This window comes from Saccopteryx leptura, chromosome 1, assembly GCF_036850995.1.
Source record: "Saccopteryx leptura isolate mSacLep1 chromosome 1, mSacLep1_pri_phased_curated, whole genome shotgun sequence".
Classification (NCBI taxonomy): Eukaryota; Metazoa; Chordata; class Mammalia; order Chiroptera; family Emballonuridae; genus Saccopteryx; species Saccopteryx leptura.
In genome coordinates, this window is record NC_089503.1 from 57,949,745 (window position 1) to 57,973,266 (window position 23,522).

The 23,522-nt window shown below is 52.7% G+C and overlaps 1 protein-coding gene and 1 non-coding gene across 4 annotated transcripts in view; both read right to left on the reverse strand.

Annotated features, from left to right (window-relative positions):
* STARD10 (StAR related lipid transfer domain containing 10) overlaps positions 1–23,040 on the reverse strand; it is a 33,931-nt gene extending 10,891 nt beyond the window's left edge. Inside the window, exons 1-2 of one of the 3 annotated variants that reach the window (XM_066367864.1) lie at positions 22,926–23,040; positions 17,399–17,709 (exon numbers count right to left, since the gene is read on the reverse strand). In XM_066367864.1, coding sequence (XP_066223961.1) covers positions 17,399–17,605 — 207 coding nt within the window. In that variant the 5' untranslated portion in view covers positions 17,606–17,709; positions 22,926–23,040. Of the gene's footprint in view, positions 1–17,398; positions 17,710–17,979; positions 18,231–22,925 lie in introns of those variants that run through there. The other 2 variants (XM_066367856.1, XM_066367848.1) reach the window with 2 other exon arrangements.
* On the reverse strand, positions 3,568–3,671 carry LOC136390335 (U6 spliceosomal RNA). Its single transcript, XR_010748740.1, has one exon. It is a non-coding gene; the product is annotated as a U6 spliceosomal RNA (small nuclear RNA).
* Positions 23,041–23,522: the final 482 nt, after the last annotated feature.

Below are 23,522 nucleotides of genomic sequence, written 5' to 3' on the forward strand. Positions count from 1 at the left end.
GGTGCACTGTGAGAAGGGCCCACACTGCCCATTCTCCCTCAGGCCTCCTGATTCAGAGTTGTTGTGGCTACAGGACCAAAGGCCTCCCTCAGAGACAGCAGGCAGTGGGCAGAACACACAGAGCCCCAAGACAGACTGGGCACCCACTGAGTGTAAACTCTGCATAACATTTTATCTTCAAGATACAGATGGAAATTTCAAAGGTTTCCCAGCTCCTGGCAGACTCTTAGGGAGGAAAGCCAGCAGTGGGGCCCTGTTGGGAGAAGGGCACTGGAAGGAGAGAACCCTGGCTGTGGCAGCCCTCCAGGTGAGGAAACTGAGGTCTGGGTGGTGGTCTGGAGAGCAGAGAGCATCCATGGACCCCATGACTCACAGCACTGGGCCTGGCTCCCAGCCCAGCTCTCTCCACAGCCCCCAGGAGGTAGTGCGGCTGCGCCAAGACTGGTAAATTACATCTAGCATTGTTCTTGCTTGCAGGGCAAGCTGCCACAGCAGCAAGGTGTAATTCTAAGAGGCTCTGGGAGGCCCCAGTTGGGGGCAGGGGGAGCTGTAGGAGAACACCTGGTAGGTGGGCCTATGAATGGAACCCACATTCACTGGGCCCTGGGCAAGTCAGTCACTTTGGGTGAACACCTGGCACTGCCCCTGGAATCCAGAACTGAAGGTTAGAAGCCATACTGGGCTGCAAAGCCCTGAAACCCTGGTCACAGCAGTAGCCTGACAAGCAGCCATTTCACAGCTGAGAAAACCGAAGCCCGGGGTAGACACAGCCTGTGACCCCTGCACTCCACTCTTTCCAGACCCCATGAGGGGGAGAATGGGATTGCCAGAATCCCTAGACCCAACACCAGCCCCCAGCCCCCCGAGTCCCACAGAGCCATGGTCAGAAAGTACTGGACAATCAAGGCAGGCCATGCAGGGAGATTCCTGCAGACTTTGGGTCTGGCAGTCCCAGGTCCCAATCCTCTCTTTGGACACAAACTTTAACTCTCCTGAGTCTCAGTTTCCTCAAATGAGAAGTGAGGTACTGCTTGTCCTGTGGTGGCACAGTGGATAAAGTGTCGGCCTGGAACGCTGAGGTTACTGGGTGGAAACCCTGGCCTTGCCCGGTCAAGGCACATACAACAAGCAATCAATGAACAGCTAAAGTGAAGCAACTATGAGTTCATACTTCTCACTCCCCCACCCTCTCTCTCTCCTCTCTCTGTAAAATCAATAAGTAAAATCTTAAAAAAAAAAAAAGAAAAAAGAAAAAAAGAAAATAAAAATAAGGTACTAATAGTACCTATGACATGGAGATGTGATTACATTAAGTGAGATAATGTATGTTATACACCTGGCACATAGCAAATACTCAAAAAACAGTAGCTGTTATTACTCCAGCAAGCTTCCTCGAGCAGCCATTCACCTTGCACAGGACAGGAATAGGTCACATTGCATGTGCTCCTTTATATTTTGTGCCCTAGGCACCACTCTTGCCTTACCCTGGCCCTGCCCTGTCCATCCATGCACCACTTTCTGGGGTCTGCTGTGTTCCAGGCCTGCAACTGGGCAGCAGAGACCCAGAGGCAAACCACACCTGGGCCCTCCCCCAAAGGAGGAGGGTGGTAGAAAAGACAGGGACACAAAAGCCCAGTAGAGAATGACCATGTTGAAGGATGGGGTGTGGAGGTAAGCGAACTGTGGGAGCAGAGGATGATGGAGCCTAAAAGAAAGAGCTGGGCCCTGGCCGGCTGGCTCAGTGGATACAGCATCAGCCTGGCATACGGACATTCCAGGTTCAATCCTTGTTGGAGGAAAGCCAAAGCACCAAGTGACTTTCTGTTCTCATCCTGAGGAAGTGAAGGTCGAGACCAAGCATACATGATTGAAGGCAGTCGTGTCCAGGGAAGGCCTCAAGGACGCAATGCTTGGCCCTGCTGGAGCTTTCTGCAGGTCAGGAATCAGACAGATGGTGTGGTGTTATGTCTCAGAAAGGGCAAGAGCAATCTAATCAGTTTTGCAAAACTAAATAATAAAATTGTACACTGTATTCTGCTTGTTAGTTTCTTACGCATGATGTCATGTTTCTGCTTAATAAATTGGATAGCTGATCTAAGGCACCTCAATCCTGGAGAGATTGGGGTCCTCCACTAGCAGTGTTGTTGCTGTCTCATTCCTGTGCGGCTCCTCTTCATGAAACCCTGAATACTAACAACAAATCCCCAGGCAGGGCACACAGGAGAAGCAACCATTTGCTTCTCTTCTCCTCCTTCTCCCCCTTCTTTCTCTCTTCCCTTCTTGCAGCCAGTGGCTTGGTTGGTCCAAGCACTGGCCTCAGACGTTGAGAATGGCTCAGTTGATTCGAGCATCAGCCCCATATGGGGGGCTGCTGGGTAGACTGCAGTCAGGGCGCATGTGGGAGTCTGTCTCTCTATCTCCCCTCTCTCACTTTAAAAATAAAAAAGGAGCTGAGCTGCCGCAAGGGGAGAGAGGAAGCATTTCGGGCAGAGACTGGTAGGTTCAAAGGCCTGGAAGCTTAACTAAATATGTACAAAGCAAGGCCCAGTGTCCAAGCTGTGTCTCACTCTGCCCCCTCCTCTCTCCCACCAAAGCAAGGCCCAGTGTCCAAGCTGTGTCTCACTCTGCCCCCTCCTCTCTCCCACCCAAACTACACCAAGCTTCTCTGGGAGGCTTCCTTCTCAGTGCTCAGTTAAAGGCAGAATCTCCATGGGAGGAGGAAGTGGTGGGGGAGTAGCAGCAGTATCTCCCAGGACCCAGGGAGAGATGGCTGACCTGAGATAGGGGGAAAAAATCAGGTCACCTCCACGGGGCCATGGCATGACCTTAAGGGCCAAAGGACAGAGCAGTAACAAGCAAACTGAGACAAAGACAGGTGAACCCAAGTCTGGCCCTCACCCCAAGACCTCACACAGCAGGTCTCCAGTATCTTTGCCCATGGGATATGTGGGGCAAAGTCCAAGCGGCCCAGGAGATGATCTCTTCCACCACTGCTCTTCAGGTTACCACTGGGGAAACTGAGGCCCAGTGAAGGGTAAGGGGCCCATTTGGGTTCAATCCCTCAGACTGTGTTGACTTCTCACCATGTTGCATTTTAGCAGTTTCATAAAAGGAATAATTATTAAGCAAATTGCCCTTTCCCAACAGAACCATATTCAAATCAGAGGAAGTACTCCTAGGCACTAAGTATCAAATCAATCATAGCCCCAAACAATAGCCACAACCTCAATAATCATTAGCATGTGCTCAGATCACTAATTTATTATCCCACGAAGGAGACAGCATCACCTGGACCATGGACCCCACAGGGTCTGATATTTAGGTCAATCTACGCTGGCCAGGTGTCAAGGACACCAAACTACACCCTGAGCAGAAATCATCCCTTACCCTCCTAACACCCCGATGGGTATCATCATCCCCGTTTTATAGATTCAGAAAATGAAGCCTAGAGAGCTATGACTGGCCAAGGCCACATGGCTGAAACAGTGGTGCAGTAGCAAACAAGAGCCTGGCTGTGTCTGACCTCAAAGTGTCAGGACATTATGCTTTTTCTTCTTCTTCTTCTTCTTTTTTATGGAATGCTTCAAGAATTTGTGTGGTATCCTTGTACAGGGGCCATGTTAATCATCGCATCACTCCAGTTTTAGTGTATGTGCTGCCCAAGTAAACACACCTTCTGCTGCTTTCATCATGGAGGACTGGCCCAGCTTAAGCAAACACGCCGGCCACTGGAGACTGTCATGGTGAACTGATAGTTATTTTTCAGCACTCACTGGATTCAGAGGGCTTGTTGACCAGGGAGGCGAAGTTCAGAGGTTCTTCCTCTGAATGAGGTCAATGACCTGATCCTCAGACCTCACTGGACTCAAAGGTTGACCCATGCTTTCCCAAAACACAGCACTGGTGCTCTGCACCTGGAAGCCCCTGACTGAGAACCTTTCGGCCATGGCATTGCCCCACCAGACCCAGCCAGACCCCACAGGCTTACAATTTACTCAGCAGTTGTAGGGGCTGTCTGGGTCAGCCTCTGGCTCTGGCCGCGTCCTACTTGTGTTGCCTTGGCTTAGCCAAAGGACTTCAGCTCTCAGTCCCACTATCTTCGTCTGTCAAACAGGGATAATCCTCCACTCAGAATGGAGCTGTGAGGATTAAATGAGACTGTACATAAAGGCCCAACAGCTGCCCTTCCTCCAGCCCCAAGCCCCAGTAGCTTTCCCTGACTTCTCAGGTCCTGCCCAGGGGAGCACCTTCCTGTTAGTCCCCAGAGGGCAAACAAGATATACAGGGACAAGGAACATTTAGAACAACAAAAAATGCCCTCTCTCCACAGAGTAAATAGACAGGGAGAAGGCGGGTGGCCCTCTTACAACAGGGCCTGACACAAATTCACGTCCTCACAACCACAGCCAGACACTGCCCTCCTCACATCAGACCAGGCACTGAGAGATGCTGAGACAGACTCCAGTGACCCCTCCTCCCTGCCTGCGCCAGGTTCTCCTCCTGCTCACCCTGCTTGCCGGCTTCAGGACCATCCCAAAACCCACAGGGCCAGCACTGGGGCAAGCTGATAGGGCCCCTGCCCTCGTCTCTCATTTCCTGGAGACCCAGAAGGGAGACCCCTAAGCTGCAAAAGGGCAATGACACAAGGGGTCAGGGGAAGCAGAGACAGGGTGGTGCAGGAGGAGAGTGTCTGACTGGTCCTCCCAGGACCTCCCTTCGCTGGCTCCTTTCCTATTTTGTTTCAAAATTCGGCTTTGCTGACCTCTGTCCAGGCAGCCTGCCCTGCCCCTAAACTCTTCATGTTGGGCTGGGGGCTACCTCTCCAGCCCCCAGTGACGCCCTCCATCAGCACGCACAGCAGTGCACTGATTTGCCTGCAGTGCTGTGACCCGTTGTTCACCTTGGAGTCCCATGGGCCTGGCACAGCTTAGTAAAGACCTGTTGTCTGAACGGAAGAATGGACAGGCAAGCCAACCAACAGGCTGTGCCTGTGGGAGCTTTGCTTAGAGTGCTGGGGCCCTCAGTGCTTCTGCAGAATTCAGAAGAGGAATTCAGAAGAGCCATCGTGACTCTTGAATTCTTTTTTTTATTTTATAATTTTTAGTGGGAGGAGGGGAGGCGGAAACAGACTTCCGCATGCGCCGCAACCCAGATCCACCCAGCAAGCCCACTAGGGGGCAATGTTCTGCCCATCTGGGCTGTTGCTCCAATAGGGGCCTTTGTTTTTTTTTTAGCACCTGAGGCAGAGGCTATGGAGCCATCCTTAGTGCCCAGGCCAACTCGCCCTAATTGAGCCATGGCTGTAGGAAGGGAGGAGAAGAGAGAAAGAGACAAAGAGAATCAAGGGAAGGAGAAGTAGAGAAGCGAGAGGAGGAAGGGTGCATATGGGTGCTTCTCCTGTGTGCCCTGACAGGGAATTGAAACAGGGACTTCCACATGCGGGGCAGACACTCTACCACTGAGCCAACCGGCCAGGGCCGACTCTTGGATTCTTGTAAAAACCTCTATGGCACTGCGGCTGATTAGTACTTCTGCTAGCCTCATAAAATGGAGTGTGGAAGTAGGCACATCAGAGACAGGGTCAGGGAAAGTTCCGAGACTTTAATGTAAGATCTTTAATAGTTCTGATAGTTAAAGAAAAGTAAATTAAAACTGTACTGAGCTACCAATTTATACTTAGTAAATTAGCAAAAATATATAAAATACCCACTGCTAGTGAGGATATGATAAAACTGGTATAGTTAGTGATAGCAAATATAGGTTTCACTATTCTGAAAAGCAATTTGGCAAATCTTTTTAAAATTATAAAGATGTATCTTTTGAAGAAAATAGTGTGTCATCAAGAAAAATTAAAATTTCATTTTAGAAGTCAGAACAGAGAAAAAAAATCACATGAGCAAAAATGTATCTTTTAATTTACCAGGACCATAAATTTATACACAAGAAAATAAATACAAAAAAAAGAAAAAAATGTTACAATATTCATGACCACAGTATTGCATTTGTAATTAGCAAAATACAGTGGAGAACAACCTAGACCACCACCAAACAGCAGGACCTGGCTGAGTTAGAAATGACGTATCACCTTGATAATTACTTCCAGCTACTAAGGACTGTGGGCTCCCCCTGGCTGGGGCAGGGGCAGGGGCTAAGCCCGCTCTGAACCTTCAAAACCCACAACAGGCCTGGCAGGAAGCAGCTGCCAGAAATGTTTGTGCATTAACAATCCTGTAACAATATGAGAAACTTCACAGATGTAATATTAAATGAACAAAAGAGGGTATCAATTTCTACCTGAGCCATAGTCTAAACCAGCAATTTTCAACCTTTTTCATCTCATGGCACACTATTTACTAAAAGTCAAAAAATATACAGTTTTTACCAATCTGACAAAAAAACAGGTATAATTTTGATTCGTTCACACCAGATGGCTATTGTGAGGAGACTGGGCGCATTCAAGGTGTTATGGCTGTAGATCAGACGGCTATTGTGTTGGCTGTTGTCATTTATTTATTTGACAATCTAAGGAAAAAGAGGTCGGTGCCCCTGACTAAATAGTCAGGCTTTCCATGTTTTAAAAATTCTTGCAGCACAGCTGATGAAAATTGCTGGTCTAGACTTTGTATAAATCATCTATACCCTTGAGTGGGAGCGGGAAGTAACCAAGAAAAAGTTTTATGCAGGAGTTGAAGCTCTGAGTGATTTATTTTTCATTTTTGGATTCTCATTACTGTTGATACAATATAGTTTATACAAGAAATTAATACTAGGCCTGACCAGTGGTAATGCAGTGGATAGAGACCAAGACACTGAGGTCCCAGGTTTGAAATCCCGAGGTTGCCAGCTTGCGCGCAGGCTCGTTGGCATGAGAGCGGAATCACTGGCTTGAGCACAGGATCATAAGCATGATCCAAGGTCCCTGACTTGAAGCCTAAGGTCACTGGCTTGAGCAAGGGTTCACTGGCTCAGCTTGAGCCCCTAGTCAAGGCTTGTATGAGAGGCATTCAATGAACAACTAAAGTGACGCAACTATGAATTGATACTTCTAGTTTCTCTCCTTTCCTGTCTGTCTCTCTCTCTCTCTCAAGAAAAAGAAAGATATAGAAACTATACATAAGCCCTTGCTGGTTGGCTCAGGGGTAGAGTGTCAGCTCAGCGTTTGGATGTCCTGGGTTCGATTCCCAGTCAGGACACACAGGAGAAGCGCCCATCTACTTCTCCAACACCCTCTCTCCTTTCTCTCTCTCTCTTCCTCCTGCAGCCATGGCTTGATTGACTCAAGCGAGCTAGCCTTGAGCACTGAGGATGGCTTCATGGCCTCCACCTCAGGCACTAAAAAATGGTTCCGTTTGTAACAGAGCAATGGCCCCAGATGGATAGAGCATCGCCCCCTAGTGCATGTGGGAGCCTGTCTCTCTGCCTCCCCTCCTCTCACTAAAAAAAATATATGTGTGTGATATATTTATGTATACACACACACATATACACACATACATACATGTCTTTGTCTAAGTTACACGTGTTGTCCAGAGAGAGAGAAGATGGAAGCATAGGCCAGAGGGGCAGGGATGGAGGAAAGCCAGGGATGGAGGGAAGCCAGGGACGGAGGTACAGGGAGCGGCACCTAAGCAGAGTCCTAAGGCATGAACAAAAAGCAGACAGCAGCCAGATGTAAAGAGGGGAAAGAGGCTCCTGACAGAGGTGCTCGCAGAAGCCTGGAGACTGGAAACGGCCTGGATGGGCAGGGGAAGGAGAGGGCTCATGCAGTTCCATGAGGTAACCTGAGTGAACAAGGATGGACGCAGAGGAAATGGAGCTGTCCCTTGGGGACCTCAGACTCTTCATCCATTCATCCATTTAGCAAATGTGAATGGTGTGCCAACTCTGTGCTAGGGGCTTTGCAAATTCACCTAATCCTATCCTCTCATTTACCTAGAAGGGAAGATGATGCCCATTTGTAAATGGTGGCAGAAAGGTGAAGTGGAGGAACCAACCTGGAACCCGCTGTGACCCAAAGTCCACCCCCAAGGCTGTTCCCCAAAAACCAGGCTCTACTCTGTGGAGGACCCAAAGGATCCTAGGTGGGCCAGCACCTGGTCAGGGGAGAACTGTTCAAGGGGGTCCATGCTAGGGTTTATGGCTGTTGGGACTGGCTCTGCCTGCAGTGAGGGGAGCACAGGTGGCATGGTGGGCCCAATGCACCCACCAACGCGGGGGTTTCCTTCCCCCACCCTCAGGCTCAGTATGCCCGCAAAATGACTAGACAAGTCCTACGGCCCTCTCTTCTGAACGGAAGGGGATCTAAAACCAGATACCCCAACCTATCTTCTCCCCATAAGTGGGGCCCCTCTGAGACTCTGGTGGAGAGTGGGGGCGATGCTATGCCTGCCCTCGACAGAGCTCCCGGAGTCTGCTCAGACAGAACAAGCTGGGGCCTCTGCTGCTCTCCATCCAGGCTAAATGACTCATGGCTGCTTGGCCTCCCCCCCCCCCCCCCCCAGTCTCCAGCAGCCTGTCTGGACCCCTGCCCCCAGGCTCACGGGCACTCTGCAGCGCTCTCTCTGCAGCACTGAGAAACAGCCTGCTGACTTCTCAGAAGCTGACCTCCTGGTCTGGAGCTCCCAGCACTCTGCTCCAATCCTGGGGGAGGAGGGGGAGCCATACAGCAGAGGGAGAGCTGAGAAGGAGAAGCAGAGAGTGGGTGGGCCTGGAAGAAAAGGGGGGGTGGCAGGAGACCAGTTTGATAAGACAGAGTGAGGCCTGACACACAGACATCAAGACAAAGACAAATTGGATAAATGCCCCCCTGGGTTTCAGAGACCTCCGGTGGTCTAATCCACCAAAGCTCTCAGACTGCATCTTCAACAGCCCCCTGGGCATCCCTCCCGGGACAGCCCACAGGCCTCTCAGATGCACCATGATCACCACTGTCGTACGGTCTACCTCAATGCCAGCTCCCCTCTGCTCCCCACCTGCGCCTAGAACCCAGGCAAGGGTCCGAACTCGCCCCTCAGTGCCATCCCAGGGACTCGGCTCAGCCAGGCCTTCCCAGCAGCTCCTCTTGCCAATCCCAGGCAGGCCTCGCCATCCTTGCTTCGAGTACTGCAGCCATGTCCTCATCTTCCTGCTCCCAGGACAGTCTGTCCCCTACAGCCAGGGAGCTTTCTGAAACCCAGAGCTAATAATGATGGCACTGGCCAGCCTGAAAGGCTCTGCTGCCTCTCTCTCTGCCTCTCTCCCTGCCTCTCTCTCTGCCTTCAGCAAATCCTAACTCCAAAACGTCCTCCTCACTCGGGCTCTGCCTCCACTCCTTCCTACCCTCAGCCCCCACTGCAGTCCCGGGTCTGCCTCCCTGAGGGACTCACAAACACCTTCTCAGCTTGCTGCCTGACTCCTGCTGGCCCCCAACCCCCTCCCTTAGCCCCCCCACCACGCTGTCAGCCCCTGGCCTCCCTCAGCCTGAGTTCTCACAGAGGGCTGTCACTGTCTCCATGTCTCCCACCAGGACTTGAGAGCAGGGCCTGGGTCTGATCCATATCTAGTCCTCAGCAGCAGCAGAGTGGCTGACAGAGTAAGTAGGAAACATGAAAAGTTTGCTGAATGAATAAACAACTGGGACAGAAAAAAAATTGGAAAAAAAGGGATAAATAGCGACATTAAGACAGAGGCAGTAACCATCAAAGACAGGAATAGGAACTACATCCTAAGGGAAGATTCATCCTAGGGGAGACCCAGAGATAGACCCAGAGGCCAGGCCAAGTGGCTGGATGAAGGCAGGGAGGGAAAACCATGGCAGAATCAGAGCTGAGCAGAGCAGGGAGGTAGGAGCTGCCAGGAGACAGCTGAGGAGACATAATTGGAGCAGAGACAACTCTGCTGCAGTGAGGGGGTGTGACTCACACACACAGAGTAACATCAGACACAGAAACACACACACAGTTTCACACTCAGAGGCACACACACGCAACCTTAGAGGCATGTGTTCAATAAGACACACAGTCACCCACAATCCAGCTCCACGCAGAAGGCCCACACAAAGAAGGCCAGACAACCCCCATCTCATTATCCTGTTCTTGTCTATGGCCATACCACTCTGAACGCGCCCGATCTCATCTGATCTCATTATCCTGTCCTCATAACACACAACCACCATCTGGTAACTTATTTATTTGCTTGCCTCTATTTTGCTTATCTCCCCTTCAGTATGTAAACCCACGACAGCAGGGCCTAATCTGTCTGCTTTCACACTAAGTTCCTAGATATAACACAGTACTTTGCATATAATATGTGCTCAATAAATATGTGTTGAATGACTGTCGGAAACACACAAGAGAACACCATCCCCTCTGGTTGTCAGGCCTCAGCCTTAAGAGTCATCACCTCCCTGGTCCAGTGCCAGTTCCCAGGCAATCTGAAAGGGTCCAAAGACAGAGGCGGGGGGTCCAGGAGACGGTAGAGGGGATCTCAGGGAATCGGGGGAAGAAGCAGGATATGCCATGAAAGGATGAGATTAAAGTAAAAGAAAAAGAAAGAAAGACAGGGTGAGATTAAACGGCCTGTGCACTGCACAGATTTACTCCCCTACTCCCCCTTTGAGTGTGTGTGTGTGTGTATGTGTGTGTGTGTGTGTGTGTAGACATGTGCAGGCATCTTCACCTGCCCCAGGACCTAGGGATTCTAGAAATAGCAAGTATCTGTCTCCAGGGAGCTCAAGCTGAGAGGCAGGAGGCAACAGTTAGGCTAAAGCCCAGAGAACTGCTCCAGCTGCCATATGCCACTTGTCCCATGCTCTCTTTACTGACAGGTGAGAGGATCCTGCATTTGGTGTGAGACCCGCCACTAAATTCTGGGCCTCCTGCCTGTGTTTCTGAAGCTCTGTGTTCCAGAGCATCAGGGCAGCACAGGCATGCCAGAGGAGACAGAGGGACGCACCTCAAGCCTGGCACCTGGTCTGAGCAGCTTTCCTCCCACCTGTTGCTGGAGCATGCTCATCTGCCCAGGTCAGGAGTCACTGCTGGAATAGGGGTTTTTATTGTTGTTGTTTTTTTTGTTTGTTTTTAAATTTTATTCATTTTTATTATTAGAGAGAAGAGAGAGAGAGAGAGAGAACAGAGGAGGAGCAGGAAGCATCAACTCCCATATGTGCCTTGACCAGGCAAGCCCAGGGTTTCGAACCGGCGACCTCAGGGTTCCAGGTCGACGCTTTATCCACTGTGCCACCACAGGTCAGGCTGGAATAGGGTTTTTATCCTCATCTATCTTGGTGGCAACCCGATGCCCAGGCCTGTGGTCGCTGGTCCCTCAGGAACAGGCTAGAGTGGCCTAGAGAAGTCCCAGATCCCCGAAGAGTGCCAGGGTGTGTGGGGTCATGGCGCCTCAGCCCTGGCTCCAGGTGGCCCAGCCAGGCATGGGCACACAGGGGAAGAAATAAAACCCATCTGTCTCCAGGACTCCCTCCTTTCTCTTATCTCCTGAAACTTTAAAGACTCTCGACTGGAAACTGAGCTGGGGCTCATTAAAGTTTAAAAGCCAGAGCCTGGGGAGCTGGGTATGAAGGGCATAGAGCCAGCCTGGGGGCTGGGGGTTCTTCTAGCGCCAGGGGGACATTGACTTTGGAGGCACCCCCACCCCACTCCCACTCACAAGGTTCCTTGTCCTCAGGGCATGCACCAAAGAGGTGCATATCCACACCTCAACCTGAATAACTCTCCACAATTTGCACATTACAAAGGGTTATCCTGTACCCTCCATGTCCCATCCATTATCTCTAACTCTCTCTAGATGCAATCCCTTGCTCCATTCCTCACAGCCCGTCCTTTAGTAGTGCAGGCCTCAGTACCTCTGTCCAGACAATACAGTGACAGCATCCTCTTTCTAAAACCCTCCCCTGGCACCCCAGGACCTTCAGGACCCAAGTGCTAGAGCCTCAGTCTAGTTCTCTAGTCTAAACAACACCTGCAGTTATCCTAATGCACTGCCCTGTTTCCTGCCTCTGGGCCTTTGCACAGCTGTGGCTCTGCATGGACAGCTCCCGATACTATCAAACTTGTGCACCTCATTCTCCATCCAGTTCAAAAGGTATCACCTGAGCATTCCTCCTTTGAGCAGACTTCCCTGGTCCCCAAGCCTGGTTCAGAGACCCCTGAAGTTCTCTCAGCACTCAACTGGGGACTCCTTGAGTACAGAGCTCAAGTTTGAGTTTCCTTTTTGCCCTCAACCTACAGCACAGGGCCAGGCAGAGGCTATCAGTGAATGTCCACTAAATGCATAAGTGAATGAATGAAGTGCCTGAAACAGGCAGGGCAGCACTACCATCCACATTTGACAGGCGAGGAAGCTAAAACCCAGGCAAGGGCAGCAACCTGCCTAAGGCCATGTGGCTGGTACTCTGCATCCTAGTCTCTCATCTATAGCCTCAGGCCCACCCAGGACCTCCTCCAAGAAGCTTTCCCTAAAGCCAGAGGCCACTTTGGACCTTTCCTTTTTCTGACCTCCCCCACCTGAAGGTTGGCAAGGCCTTAGCTATCTCTCTTACTCTGTGTCCAGAACCCCCTACCATGGCCTAAGGCCAGATTGGCCTCTACAAACCACCTACCCAGCAATTTCCTGTAGAAATAGGGAAGCTGAGCCCCAGAGGGGACAGAAGTTCACTCTGCACCTGAACTCACCCAGTCCAAAGCCCTAAAACCAGATTAACTCCTGCCCTGTCACCACAGATAAGAAAACTGACTAAAAAAGTGAAGTGACCGCTGAGGTCACAAAGCAAGGACTGGGCTCTAGCCCTGCTGGGTCCTCTCCAGGGTGCCTTCCTACAATGACATAGACAGTGAGACCCAAGTCAGCAGAGAGATAAGTTATGAGCCATGGGGTCCTGTAGATAGAAGGGCCCACGGGAGCAGAGAGATCTCAGCCTCAGAGGTCTTACTTAGCCTTGAACCCAAGGACCTGGGTTCTCATTCTGCTTTAGCCACTTTCTGTTTGGCCTTGCACAAGTAAATTCCTGTTCTGAGTCTTAGGTTTTTTTTTATTTTTTTTAATTTAGAAATTAAATTTAATTACATGTGTTCAATGGCTTAATAAGATCCATACCTTAGGATAACTGTGAAAACACAGTGAAAAGACAAAACACCTGGCCCTGCCCGTCTCCATCTTTGCTATGCCCTTCTGAGTCCCACAGACTGTAAGAGTAAAACGGGCCCTTGGAGGCCTGACTTGTGGTGGCGCAGTGGATAAAGTGTCGACCTGGAACGCTGAGGTTCCCAGTTTGAAACCCTGGGCTTGCTGGTCAAGGCACATATGGGAATTGATGCTTCCTGTTCCTCCCCCCCTTCTCTATTTCTCTCTCTCTCTCTCTAAAATGAATAAAAAAATAAATAAAAAGGGCCCTTGGAGATTCCTGAGATGATCCCTTGATCCCTGAGATGATCCCTTGATCCCTCATTTCAAAGAGCAAGAGAATGAGTTACTGAGAAGAGAGGCCTGAGCACTGAATTGAGAGCTTGGAACCTAGGGCGGGGAGGTGGGGCTGTGGTGTGGGAGCAGGTGGACAGTGAGACAGGGCAGTGAGGGGCCACTGGAGCTTTCTCCGAAGGGGAGGGGCCACAGGACAAGAAGTCAAAGAAGACAGGTCCCCACTGCCCAGCTTCCTGTGGCCACACTCCCCCAAGAGATCTCCCACCCCTACTGCAGCCGCCACGTCCCTCAAGGTTCCTTCCCGCCAGGTTCACTCCTACCTCTGTGGTCTGCTTGGGAACGTCTGCCCATGAGCAGATAGGGGTCACCTACAATTGTCAGTCCTCTCTCCTCCAGGGTCTGTAGACCTCTGAGGACAAGGGCCAGGTCTCTTCCTCTGCCTCTCACACAGCTAGCCAAGCACCAGGCTAGGCACATAGCAGCACTAGAGAAGCCAAGCACGTGAGCATCCAGGACAGGCCATGTCATCTCCTTTCTGTCCCCTGTTCCTCATCCCGTTCTCATGGGCCCCAACATAAACACTGAGTTCAGAGGCTCTTTCAGCCAAGAGAGCCCCATGATACAGATAGAGAAACAGCTCATAGAAGGGCGGGGATGTGCCCACTGTCACACACATAGAAGAGGACAGCCAGAAAGACCTCAGCCTCTTGCCCAGCTGGCACTGCCTGAATAACTGACAGACCCTCTGGGTTCCCATTTCTCACATCACGACAGGAGTCACAGGGAAGCCTGGCCTGGACACTGAGAGACCTGGGTGCAGGTTCCATGCAGGCCCCTACCTTGGACCAGGATGCATATTCAGCATCTGCCTCTGGGACAGGGCCTGACCTTTCAGGAGGCAGCAGCTGCCTCCTCTCCAGTGCCCAGAGCACAGTGCAGGCCTGGGGCCAGGCTGGGCTGGAGGCCAGGATGAAGGGAAAGGGTGGAGGTGGCCTCCGGGAGCCCCTTCCCTTTGTCCTGGAGCCGAATGCTGGGCTCAGTGCCACAGTGGCTTCCAGGGACCTCTGGACACAGGGGCAGAAGATAAGCTTGGGGGAAGGGAGATGAAGCAGAGAAAATCAATCAGGTTGACAGAAAGGTGGATTGGTATCCTCATCCCCACCCTGTGATCACAAGTACAGGGCATATCCAGGGGCAGCTAGCTGCCTTTCCAGCTCAGGGGGCAGGCCCAGAGGGTTGGGGCAGGAGGGGGAGGGGGTAGAAGCTCAACAAGCACCTGTACTTGATTTCCAGCCTCCAGGAATGACTTAATCATCTCTGGGACTCTGGCTTCAGACCTGCTAAGTGACCTTGGCAAGCCACGCCCCTTTCTGGGCCTCAGCTTTCTCATTTATCAAAGGAGAATGGGATGATGAGGATACCGCGTCTTTCAAAAAGTTATTGATGGGGTCAAATGCCATAATGTTGACTGAGATGTGACCTCAAGTGGAGCGGGGCAGAGGCTCTGAAGCTAGGCTGGCCTGGGGTCCATTTAAGTGCCCTGTGACCTTAGGCATGTGACATCACCATTCTCAGCCTCAGTTTCTTTGTAGCATAGAAACAAGCCTACTACTACCCAGGCCTGAGGGTAAATTAGATGATGGAGAAAAATGATTGGCTCAAAGCAGGGGCTCTTAGAAATGGTATTCTTAAATTTTGGGGGGTGGGCAGCTCAGAGACCTCTGCCAGTCTCCTAGAGCTCCACCTGACTGTGCTGAGGATCAGGAGTTGGGTACAGGATACCTATAATCAAGGCCACAGCCTCTTCCCTGGGCCCCAGCTCTGTTCACCTAATGTCCCCAACCCTCATTCCACTGGGGGGGGAAGACTTGGAGGGCAGCAATAGGGAGAAAAATAAGACAGAGGGCTAGGCTGGGAGGCTGGAGATCTTGGTTCCAAGACTAGCTCTACTAGGACTTGGCTGTGTGACACTGGATTGGCCCTTGTCCCTCTGTGGGCCTGTGTCTTCACTTGCACCGCAGTGAGGGGGTAGTATGAAACAGGGATTGCAAAGGGCCCTTGGGCACCTCCAATCTCTGGTCAGTCTGAGAAGGAAGAAGGGTCAGGATGCTGGCTAATAGGGCGGATGTATGCCCTAACTACAAGCCCGCAACACTCAGTTTTACCAAGTCCCCTCCACTCCCAAAGAAGGCCACCAGACAAGTCTGATCTGGCCATGAGAAGTCTGTTGTGGCAGCCTGGCCCCCAGACCCACCAACTCCAGTTCTAGACTGGGCTGGTTTACTTATTAACCAAGCCAGATGGAGGAGGCAGCACCGCCCTGTTGACACAGAGGGTGGGAATACAGGACTCAGTTCAGATCTTTCCCTTCCCTCCCTTCTGGAGAGTCAGCTCAGTGGGGGAAACTACACTCCCCCCCCCCCCAACTGTGAAGCCATCCTTAAGCCTTTCCCAGGTCACAGTCAGGAAAACACCTTGTTCTCACAACAACACTGTTCACCTTTCATTCAATTTGTTCCTCCCTTCCTTCCTTCTATCCTTCATTCAACCAACATCCCTGCTCTGTCAGAGTTGGGTGCAGGTGTGATAAATTGGGATAGGACCTATCCCCTGTCTTCAGTGAGCACCAAGCTGGGACATATCAGCTGCCCTCCCCTTCCCTGCGCCTGAGGCTCAGACCCAGGTCAGGCCCCCAGGGAAGCCCACCGTCCTCAGGCCTGGGCAGAGAGTCCTAGAGTGCGAGACATACATGGCAACCCTGAGAGAAAGAGAATCAGAAAGGCAGGGAGAAGGAAAGGCAGAAAGGGCGAGCCAGAAGGCTACATGGAGACAGATGGACAAAGCTGTAAATGACTAAGATGGAGGGAAGCAGAAAGGCACAGGGTCAGAGACAGAAGGTCAGACATCTCTGGCCCTGGTTTGAGGCCAACATGCCTGAACTAAGTCTGAGAGCAGGAAGGAGGGACTGGAGTGGGGGGAGGGCAGGAGGTCCTTTGAGTCCAGTACTCTGACCCACCATCCCTTGCGACAGGAATCCACACCTTCACAGTTCCAGAAGGACAGCAGAAAGGAGAAGGCAAAGGAAAGCGAAGGCCTACTGCCAGGAGTCCACTGGGGAAGACTTCATACAATGCTAGATGGCACTCATACAATGCCAGATGTGCTAGGGGCAACTACTGACGCCTCTAAACCAGTTTTCACCAGCCTCTGCCCTATCTAGGCCCCTAAGGTAGGTGGGCTCATGGGGTCCCATCCCCTAAGCCTTCCCTGGCAAAGAGAGAAAAATCAAAAATCATGGAACTATGAGGCATGGGGTTGATAGCTGTGAAGGGGCAGATGTACCCTGCCTCTTCTTGCCTCCCCTGTGCCCCTCTTCCCCCAGCCTGCCCCCCAGCCTGCCCCTCAGCCTGGCTCTAAGTAAGGCAAGAATATCCAAGCCCTGTCTTCAGGATCTGCCGGTCACAATCCTGAGTCCCTGCAGGAGACTCAGGGAGCAGCCAGGGAAGGAAAGGGGAAGAGCAGTGCACCAGGCAAAAAAGAATCAGGTCCCTGGCACCCAAGTATGCAGAGAGTGGGCAAAGAGACCCAGCTTAGGCTGAGAAAACCAGGAATTAGGAAGAGAAGGGTTCAGTCTCCCACCTTGAATGACTCAAATCAGGTACCAGATGAAGGTCTGTGGGGGCAAAGGGGCCCCTAAGGGAAACTACACTCCTAGAGGGGGCCTGGCAGCAGACCACCTCCCTGGAGCAGGAAGATGCATGCAGAAGCCTGGGTTCTGGCTGGGTGAGCCAGAGTCACACCCCCTCTCCAGGCCTCAGTTGGCCTATCTGTGTGATGGGGGCTTGCAGAACAAACTGTGCCTCCTCCTGGTTCCTGGCAAGAGACTTTCTGAAATGCACAACCAGTTGTCTGTGGCTCTCTCTGCGTTAGGACCAGGAGACTTCCTGTCAGAGGTAGTGAGGCTGCACAGATAGGACAACCCTACCTTGATCTTGTGCAGGGTCCGATCCATCTCCACAGCCTGCACCCACACAGACACACCGGCCTTGCTGTAGGTCAGGTTCCAGCCTGCCTCGGCCTCACACTCTGACCGGAAGCTGCGGAAGTCCTGGTCGTCGGGCACCTGGACACTGTCACGGCCCAGGACTGGCCGAGGCCCTTGGGGCTCTGTTGAGGTCGCTGACTTCTCCATGGAGAGGCCCAGGGCTCTGGTCCTAGTCCCGCTCTCCTGGGTCCTCCGCGGAGGCTCCGACTACGTCGACGCGGCTGCAGATGCTGACGCCACCTTCCTGGGACCTGCAAGACCGGTTTGGGGACCCGAGTCAGACCGCTGGGGGTGCGGGTGGGGCTGTCCGGGGTCCTAACCGGGTGTAGAGTTCGAGATAGGCAAGCGCTGGCCCCTGGTGAGGGCGAACCGGCACAGGGCAGTCAGCGGGGGCATCCCCAAGGAGCGACCCCAGAGTTCCCTGGGGCTGCGTGTCGGGTGTGGGGGATCCGCGAGAGCTCGGGACCCGAGGTGACTGACGGCTGCGTCCCCCCAGTGCTGGCCGGACCCGCTCAACTCACTCCGGCAGCGGCGCTGGCGCGGGAAGCACGCGGGGCGGGGTGCCGGCGTGGTGGACGCCCTCCGGGCCAGCCGCTCACCTGTGCCCGCTGCTCCTCCGGGGCCACCGGAGCCGGGGTACCAGCGTCGCCGCCGCCGCCGCGCTGCCTCTGCCCCGGCGACCGGGGCCGCGCGGGGGCTCTGGGGGGAGGAGCAGTGGGTCCCGCCGCCCCGCCCGTCCCGCGCCCCCCGCCCCGCGCGCCCCCTCCCTCCGGCCAGGCTCGGGGACGCCGCTCGCTTGGGCTCGGTATTTTCCAGGCTGCGGAGGTACAGCGGACGGAGCTCAGAGCCCCGCCCCACCCCGCCCCGCAGGGTCCTAGCGCCCGCCCCGCCCGCCCTGGAGAGGACCTGGCCGGGGAGAGTCCCGTCCTCAGGCAGGGTTTGGGAACCTGGAGGGGAAGCCCAAGTTAGAGTGGGCTCTGAGAGATAAGGCGAGGAGGCGCTACAATAGCGATTCTGTAAGTTAATTGTGGACCCCTTCTCTCCACCCCCCTCCCATACTCACTGTACACACCTCTGCAACAACCTACTTAAACACAGGCACACCGACCCCAGAACTCAGAGATCCCCCTAAACGACACCCTAGAGACCCAAAAATGGGCACACACACCCCACCACAATCAAGAGCAACTTAGTGATGCCACAGCTTGCATCTCTGATCAACCACTAGCCACAAGGTTCACAGGCTGGCCAGACTTGGGCAAAATCTCCACTCCCAGCTGGGAGCTTTACAAGGTTCTCCTCCAGCCTGAGATGAGACTCAGGCCCTTGTCCACTACCACCCCTCCTGAGCACCCATGTGCGTGTCCACACACCTTCCATGGACTAGACTAGGCTCTCAAATCATCTGGCTCCAGAGCACTGGGGCTCCTTGTCCCTTCCTAAGCAGAGCTAGCCATGCTCAGAGCCATGGGTAGGTAAGTCCACCAGTACTCTAGCCACCACTGTCAGCCTGAAAGGCTGCCACCTGCCCTCTGGGTCCTAGTGCCAGATCTGCCTCTAGCTGCTCTGTATGAACTGAGGCCAACAGTCAAGGTCTCTCTGAGGCCTGTCCAGTATGAGTGGGGCAGAGGGCCCAAGGCTGAATATTCACTGACCCCAGGGACTGACCCTTGACCTCAGAGTAGAAGGGAGGGCCCTGATGAGTTTCCTTGCATGGGCAGCTAACAGGGCCCAGCAAGTGCCCACTAATTGCCAAGTATTACACAGTGAGTACATGGGTATCCTGTCAAGAACCCAGGTCTCAGCCTCCTCCCAGAGAAGGCTCCTCCTCAGCAGAGTGGGTCCCTTTCTCTGCTCTGGCTGCCCTGTCTTTTCTGGGCCCTACTTTCCCATCCTTAAAATGAGGGAATCAGAATGTATAATCTTCTGGCCTCTCTATCCTAGAGTTCTGGGATGAAATAGCTTCTCCTAAAGTTGATAGAGAAAGATGAGGAGTTGTCATAGTGGGTTCATAAATATAGGTGTTTCTTCCTGATGTGCTTAGGGCTTTGAAATGTTTTAAAAGTGGTGGTGAGGCCCTGGCCAGTTGGCTCAGCGGTAGAGCGTCGGCCTGGCGTGCGGGGGACCCGGATTCGATTCCCGGCCAGGGCACATAGGAGAAGCGCCCATTTGCTTCTCCACCCCCCCCCTCCTTCCTCTCTGTCTCTCTCTTCCCCTCCTGCAGCCAAGGCTCCATTGGAGCAAAGATGGCCCGGGTGCTGGGGATGGCTCCTTGGCCTCTGCCCCAGGCGCTAGAGTGGCTCTGGTCGCGGCAGAGCAACGCCCCGGATGGGCAGAGCATCGCCCCCTGGTGGGCAAGCGTTGCCCCTGGTGGGTATGCCGGGTGGATCCCGGTCGGGCGCATGCGGGAGTCTGTCTGACTGTCTTTCCCCGTTTCCAGCTTCAGAAAAATACAAAAAAAAAAAAAAAAGTGGTGGTGACCAGGAACATGATGGGAAGTGACTCCAAGAGACATTCTGCAAAATAAATCTTAAGTTGCAGGTCCCCATTGAGACCTTAGATTTGTAGTGTGGGGGGCAGAGTCAGATAATCACCCCTCCTCTCCTAAACCACCTTCTTTTTTTTTTTTTTTTTTTGTATTTTTCCTTAGCTATAAACGGGAAGGCAGTCAAACAGACTCCTGCATGAGCCCAACCGGGATCCACCTGGCATGCCCACCAGGGGGTAATGTTCCACCCATCTGGGGCGTTGCTCTGTTGGGACCAGAGCCATTCTAGCGCCTGAGGCAGAGGCCACAGAGCCATCCTCAGCACCTTGGCTGCAGGAGGGGGAGAGACAGAGAGGAAGGAGAGGGGGAGGGGTGGAGAAGCAGATGGGCGCTTCTCCTGTGTGCCCTGGCCAGGAATCGAACCCGGGACTCCCGCACACCAGGCCGACACTCTACCACTGAGCCAACTGGCCAGGGCCCTAAACCACATTCTTTAAGTGCCTGGAAGTGGGTGGTAGGTGGCCTGGTTCTGGGCTCAGGGGGCAAGGACTCTGGCTCTTACTGTGTACCTCCTCTGACTCCACTCCAACTCCAGGCAGGACTCTGCCCCTCCTCTGGCCTCAATGATATTGTCTGACAGCTCTACACCCAGGCTGGTGGGAGACTCAAAGACAGGTATACACAGAGCCTGCTTTGTGAACCAAAGCCTCTGGGATCTGCCATGAGGGAAAGAAGAGGGAGCACTGGCCTGATGGCTCCTGACTTCTTAGGACACCAATAACACACATTTCAGCTGGCAGCAGGCACCAGGGCAGTAAACCTCTCATGCCTATCATCCAGTCCAGGGTAAATGAGATAAGGCTGGGCTGAAAGCAAGAGGTAGCAATTAGGGCAGACTAACAGAAGGATTTCCCTACCCTCAGAGAGCTGTCAGTTTCAGGGAGACACTTAGGAAGGTACAGATGGCAGAAACCAAACCGTCACTCAGAACCTAACATAGGTTAACCAAGAATGAATCTTTTGGGTATTGGGTCAGAAATGGAGGGTAATCTGGTACCTTTGGCACAGATGGCCACACCATGGGCTCAACCCTAGGTCCTGGGTAGAAGGGCATCACTCCCCATCCTACTCAACATTAATTTGCCCTGGCAAGCATCCCCCTCCCCAGGAATTCTGACTCAAGGGTTCATGAGAGCTTCCCAAATGTGCAGGGATCAAAGCAGATTCAGATCCTGACTCAAACACCCCCAAGCAGCAGAGAAAAGGGTCCCATTTGTTCAAGGGCAGAAGAGTAAGCCCAGAAAGGACAGGAGGGGCTCCTGGGGTGGGGGGAGTCTGAAAAGGAGTCCGAGGACTCAGCCACCCCTGCTTCCCACAGCTTGGCAGTGCCAAGGGCTGTGGACCTGGGTTCAAATCCTGACTTACCATTTCCTAGCTCTTTGACCAAGGGCAGGTGACAAGTCCTCTCTAGGCCTCTAGAATAATACTACCTACTTCTCTGAGAACTACTGCAATGAAAAGAGTTGTAGTGTCTCAGTTTCATACCCAAATAAGTAACCAAAAATATAACTGGGGGTGGGGGAGGAATCATCAAGGAGGAATATACTGTCCCCGAATGGCATGTTTGTAACAGGAAATGTTAAGGTAACAACATCTTTTTATGATAATCATTAAAATTCTCATGAAAGGTTAAATAAACCATGGAAAAGGCTGCCCAAATGTGACTCTGCTCTCCCACTGCAGCCCCCTGGCCCAGCCACTGGGCTCCTCCACAGGAAGTGGGTAGAGGTGCCTCTTTAGGCCCCCAGGGCAGGGTTCAGGTCTCACTCTTGTCTGGGTCCCACGCCTCAAACGGGCATCACCCAGCAGGAGGCAGAGTGGGTGTGGAAGGCAAGGAGGGAGTGTGTTCAAGAAGAGGTGCTTAGCAAACTGAGAGGTGGCAAGGGAATGTGAGGAATCATTACCCAGGGTGCTGAGCAAGTGCTGGGTCTTACATGTACCCCTCACAGAGAGAGCAACTGAGGTCCCTAGAGGCACAAGGACGCTCCTGAATCACACAGCAAGTCAGAGTCCATATGGGGATCTCTAGTACCTCAGGTTTCTGATTCTTGGAATGGGCCTGGGGGTCATCTGGAGGAGTCACACCAGACTTTGCTCACTGCTCCCTGAAAGCCAGTAGAGCAGGGGCCGGCCACTGTTTGGAGCCACCTATGACCTGGTCCCTAACATTCCCTTCAACTTGCCCCCACTGGGTCCCCATCAGAACAAAAACCTTTAGTCTACAGTCATTTGGCCCCAGCCCCTCAATTCACAGATAGAGAAACAAAGGCAGGCCCAGCCAGCAGAGACAAAGCAGAGATAAGAATATAGCTTTCCCAGCTCTTAACCCAAGGTTCTGTTCCTTAACCCCATTACATGACACCTGTTTCACTACCCTGTGGGTGACCTTGGCACAGTCACTACCTTCTCTCTGCCTCAAAATTCAGCCCCTACACAGGGCCCCCACCCTGCTCAGTGTCCAAGGTGTTTTTTTGTTGTTGTTTTTTTTTTAATTTTTTTTAAAATTATTTATTTATTTATTTATTTATTTATTTATTTATTTATTTTAGAGGGACAGAGAGAGAGTCAGATAGAGGGATAGAGAGGGACAGACAGACAGGAACGGAGAGAGATGAGAAGCATCAATCATCAGTTTTTTGTTGAGAAACCATAGTTGTTCATTGATTGCTTTCTTATATGTGCCTTGACCGCGGCCCTTCAGCAGATTGAGTAACCCCCCCCCCCGCTCGAGCCCGTGACCTTGGGTCTAAGCTGGTGAGCTTTTTTCTCAAGCCAGATGAGCCCATGCTCAAGCTGGTTATCCTGGGGTCTCGAACCTGGGTCCTTCCGCATCCCAGTCCGACACTCTATCCACTGCGCCACCGCCTGGTCAGGCTATCCAAGGTTTTGAGTTGCTCCTAGATAACCCCTCCTACTCACCATCTAGTGAGAGAGACTGATGGTCTCTGGGAGATGAGAAGAAGCACTCCCGCAACTCCTTTTCCCACCAACTCCTCCTCAAGGTTAACCAGACCTACCAGTTTGTGTAGAGAAAAATTTCCAGGTTGCCTAAGGCAACGAGGCAGTATTCTGGGGGCACTGTTCTAGAAGATTGGGCAGTGACCTATGTGATGTCACCAGGAAGTAGCAGAGTAGAGAGGTGGTTCCAGAGATCCCTCAGAAAGGCCCAGAGTAGAGCACTCCGAGGCCCCCAGGGCTGTCTTGGCCTTGAGAGGGACATGTCCTTTACAGTCTGATGGCTAGTGGCCACAGGCTCTGCACCCCGTCCCTTCTGGAGCCGGATCTAAGTGTTTTCCCAGGGCGGGTCTCCTACCCCTGCTGGGCCTCCCTTAGCAAACAGCCCCAACCCTGCCTTGAGGGAGCTGCTAGAACCTGAGTGAGTCACAAAGAAGCACACAGTTACCCACATCCTCACTCCTCCTGGTGACTCTGTCACAGCCACATACTATCACACTTATGTCCTGTCATAGTCCCACACAGCCATACACCATCTCAGTCTCTTTCTTGGTCAGCCAG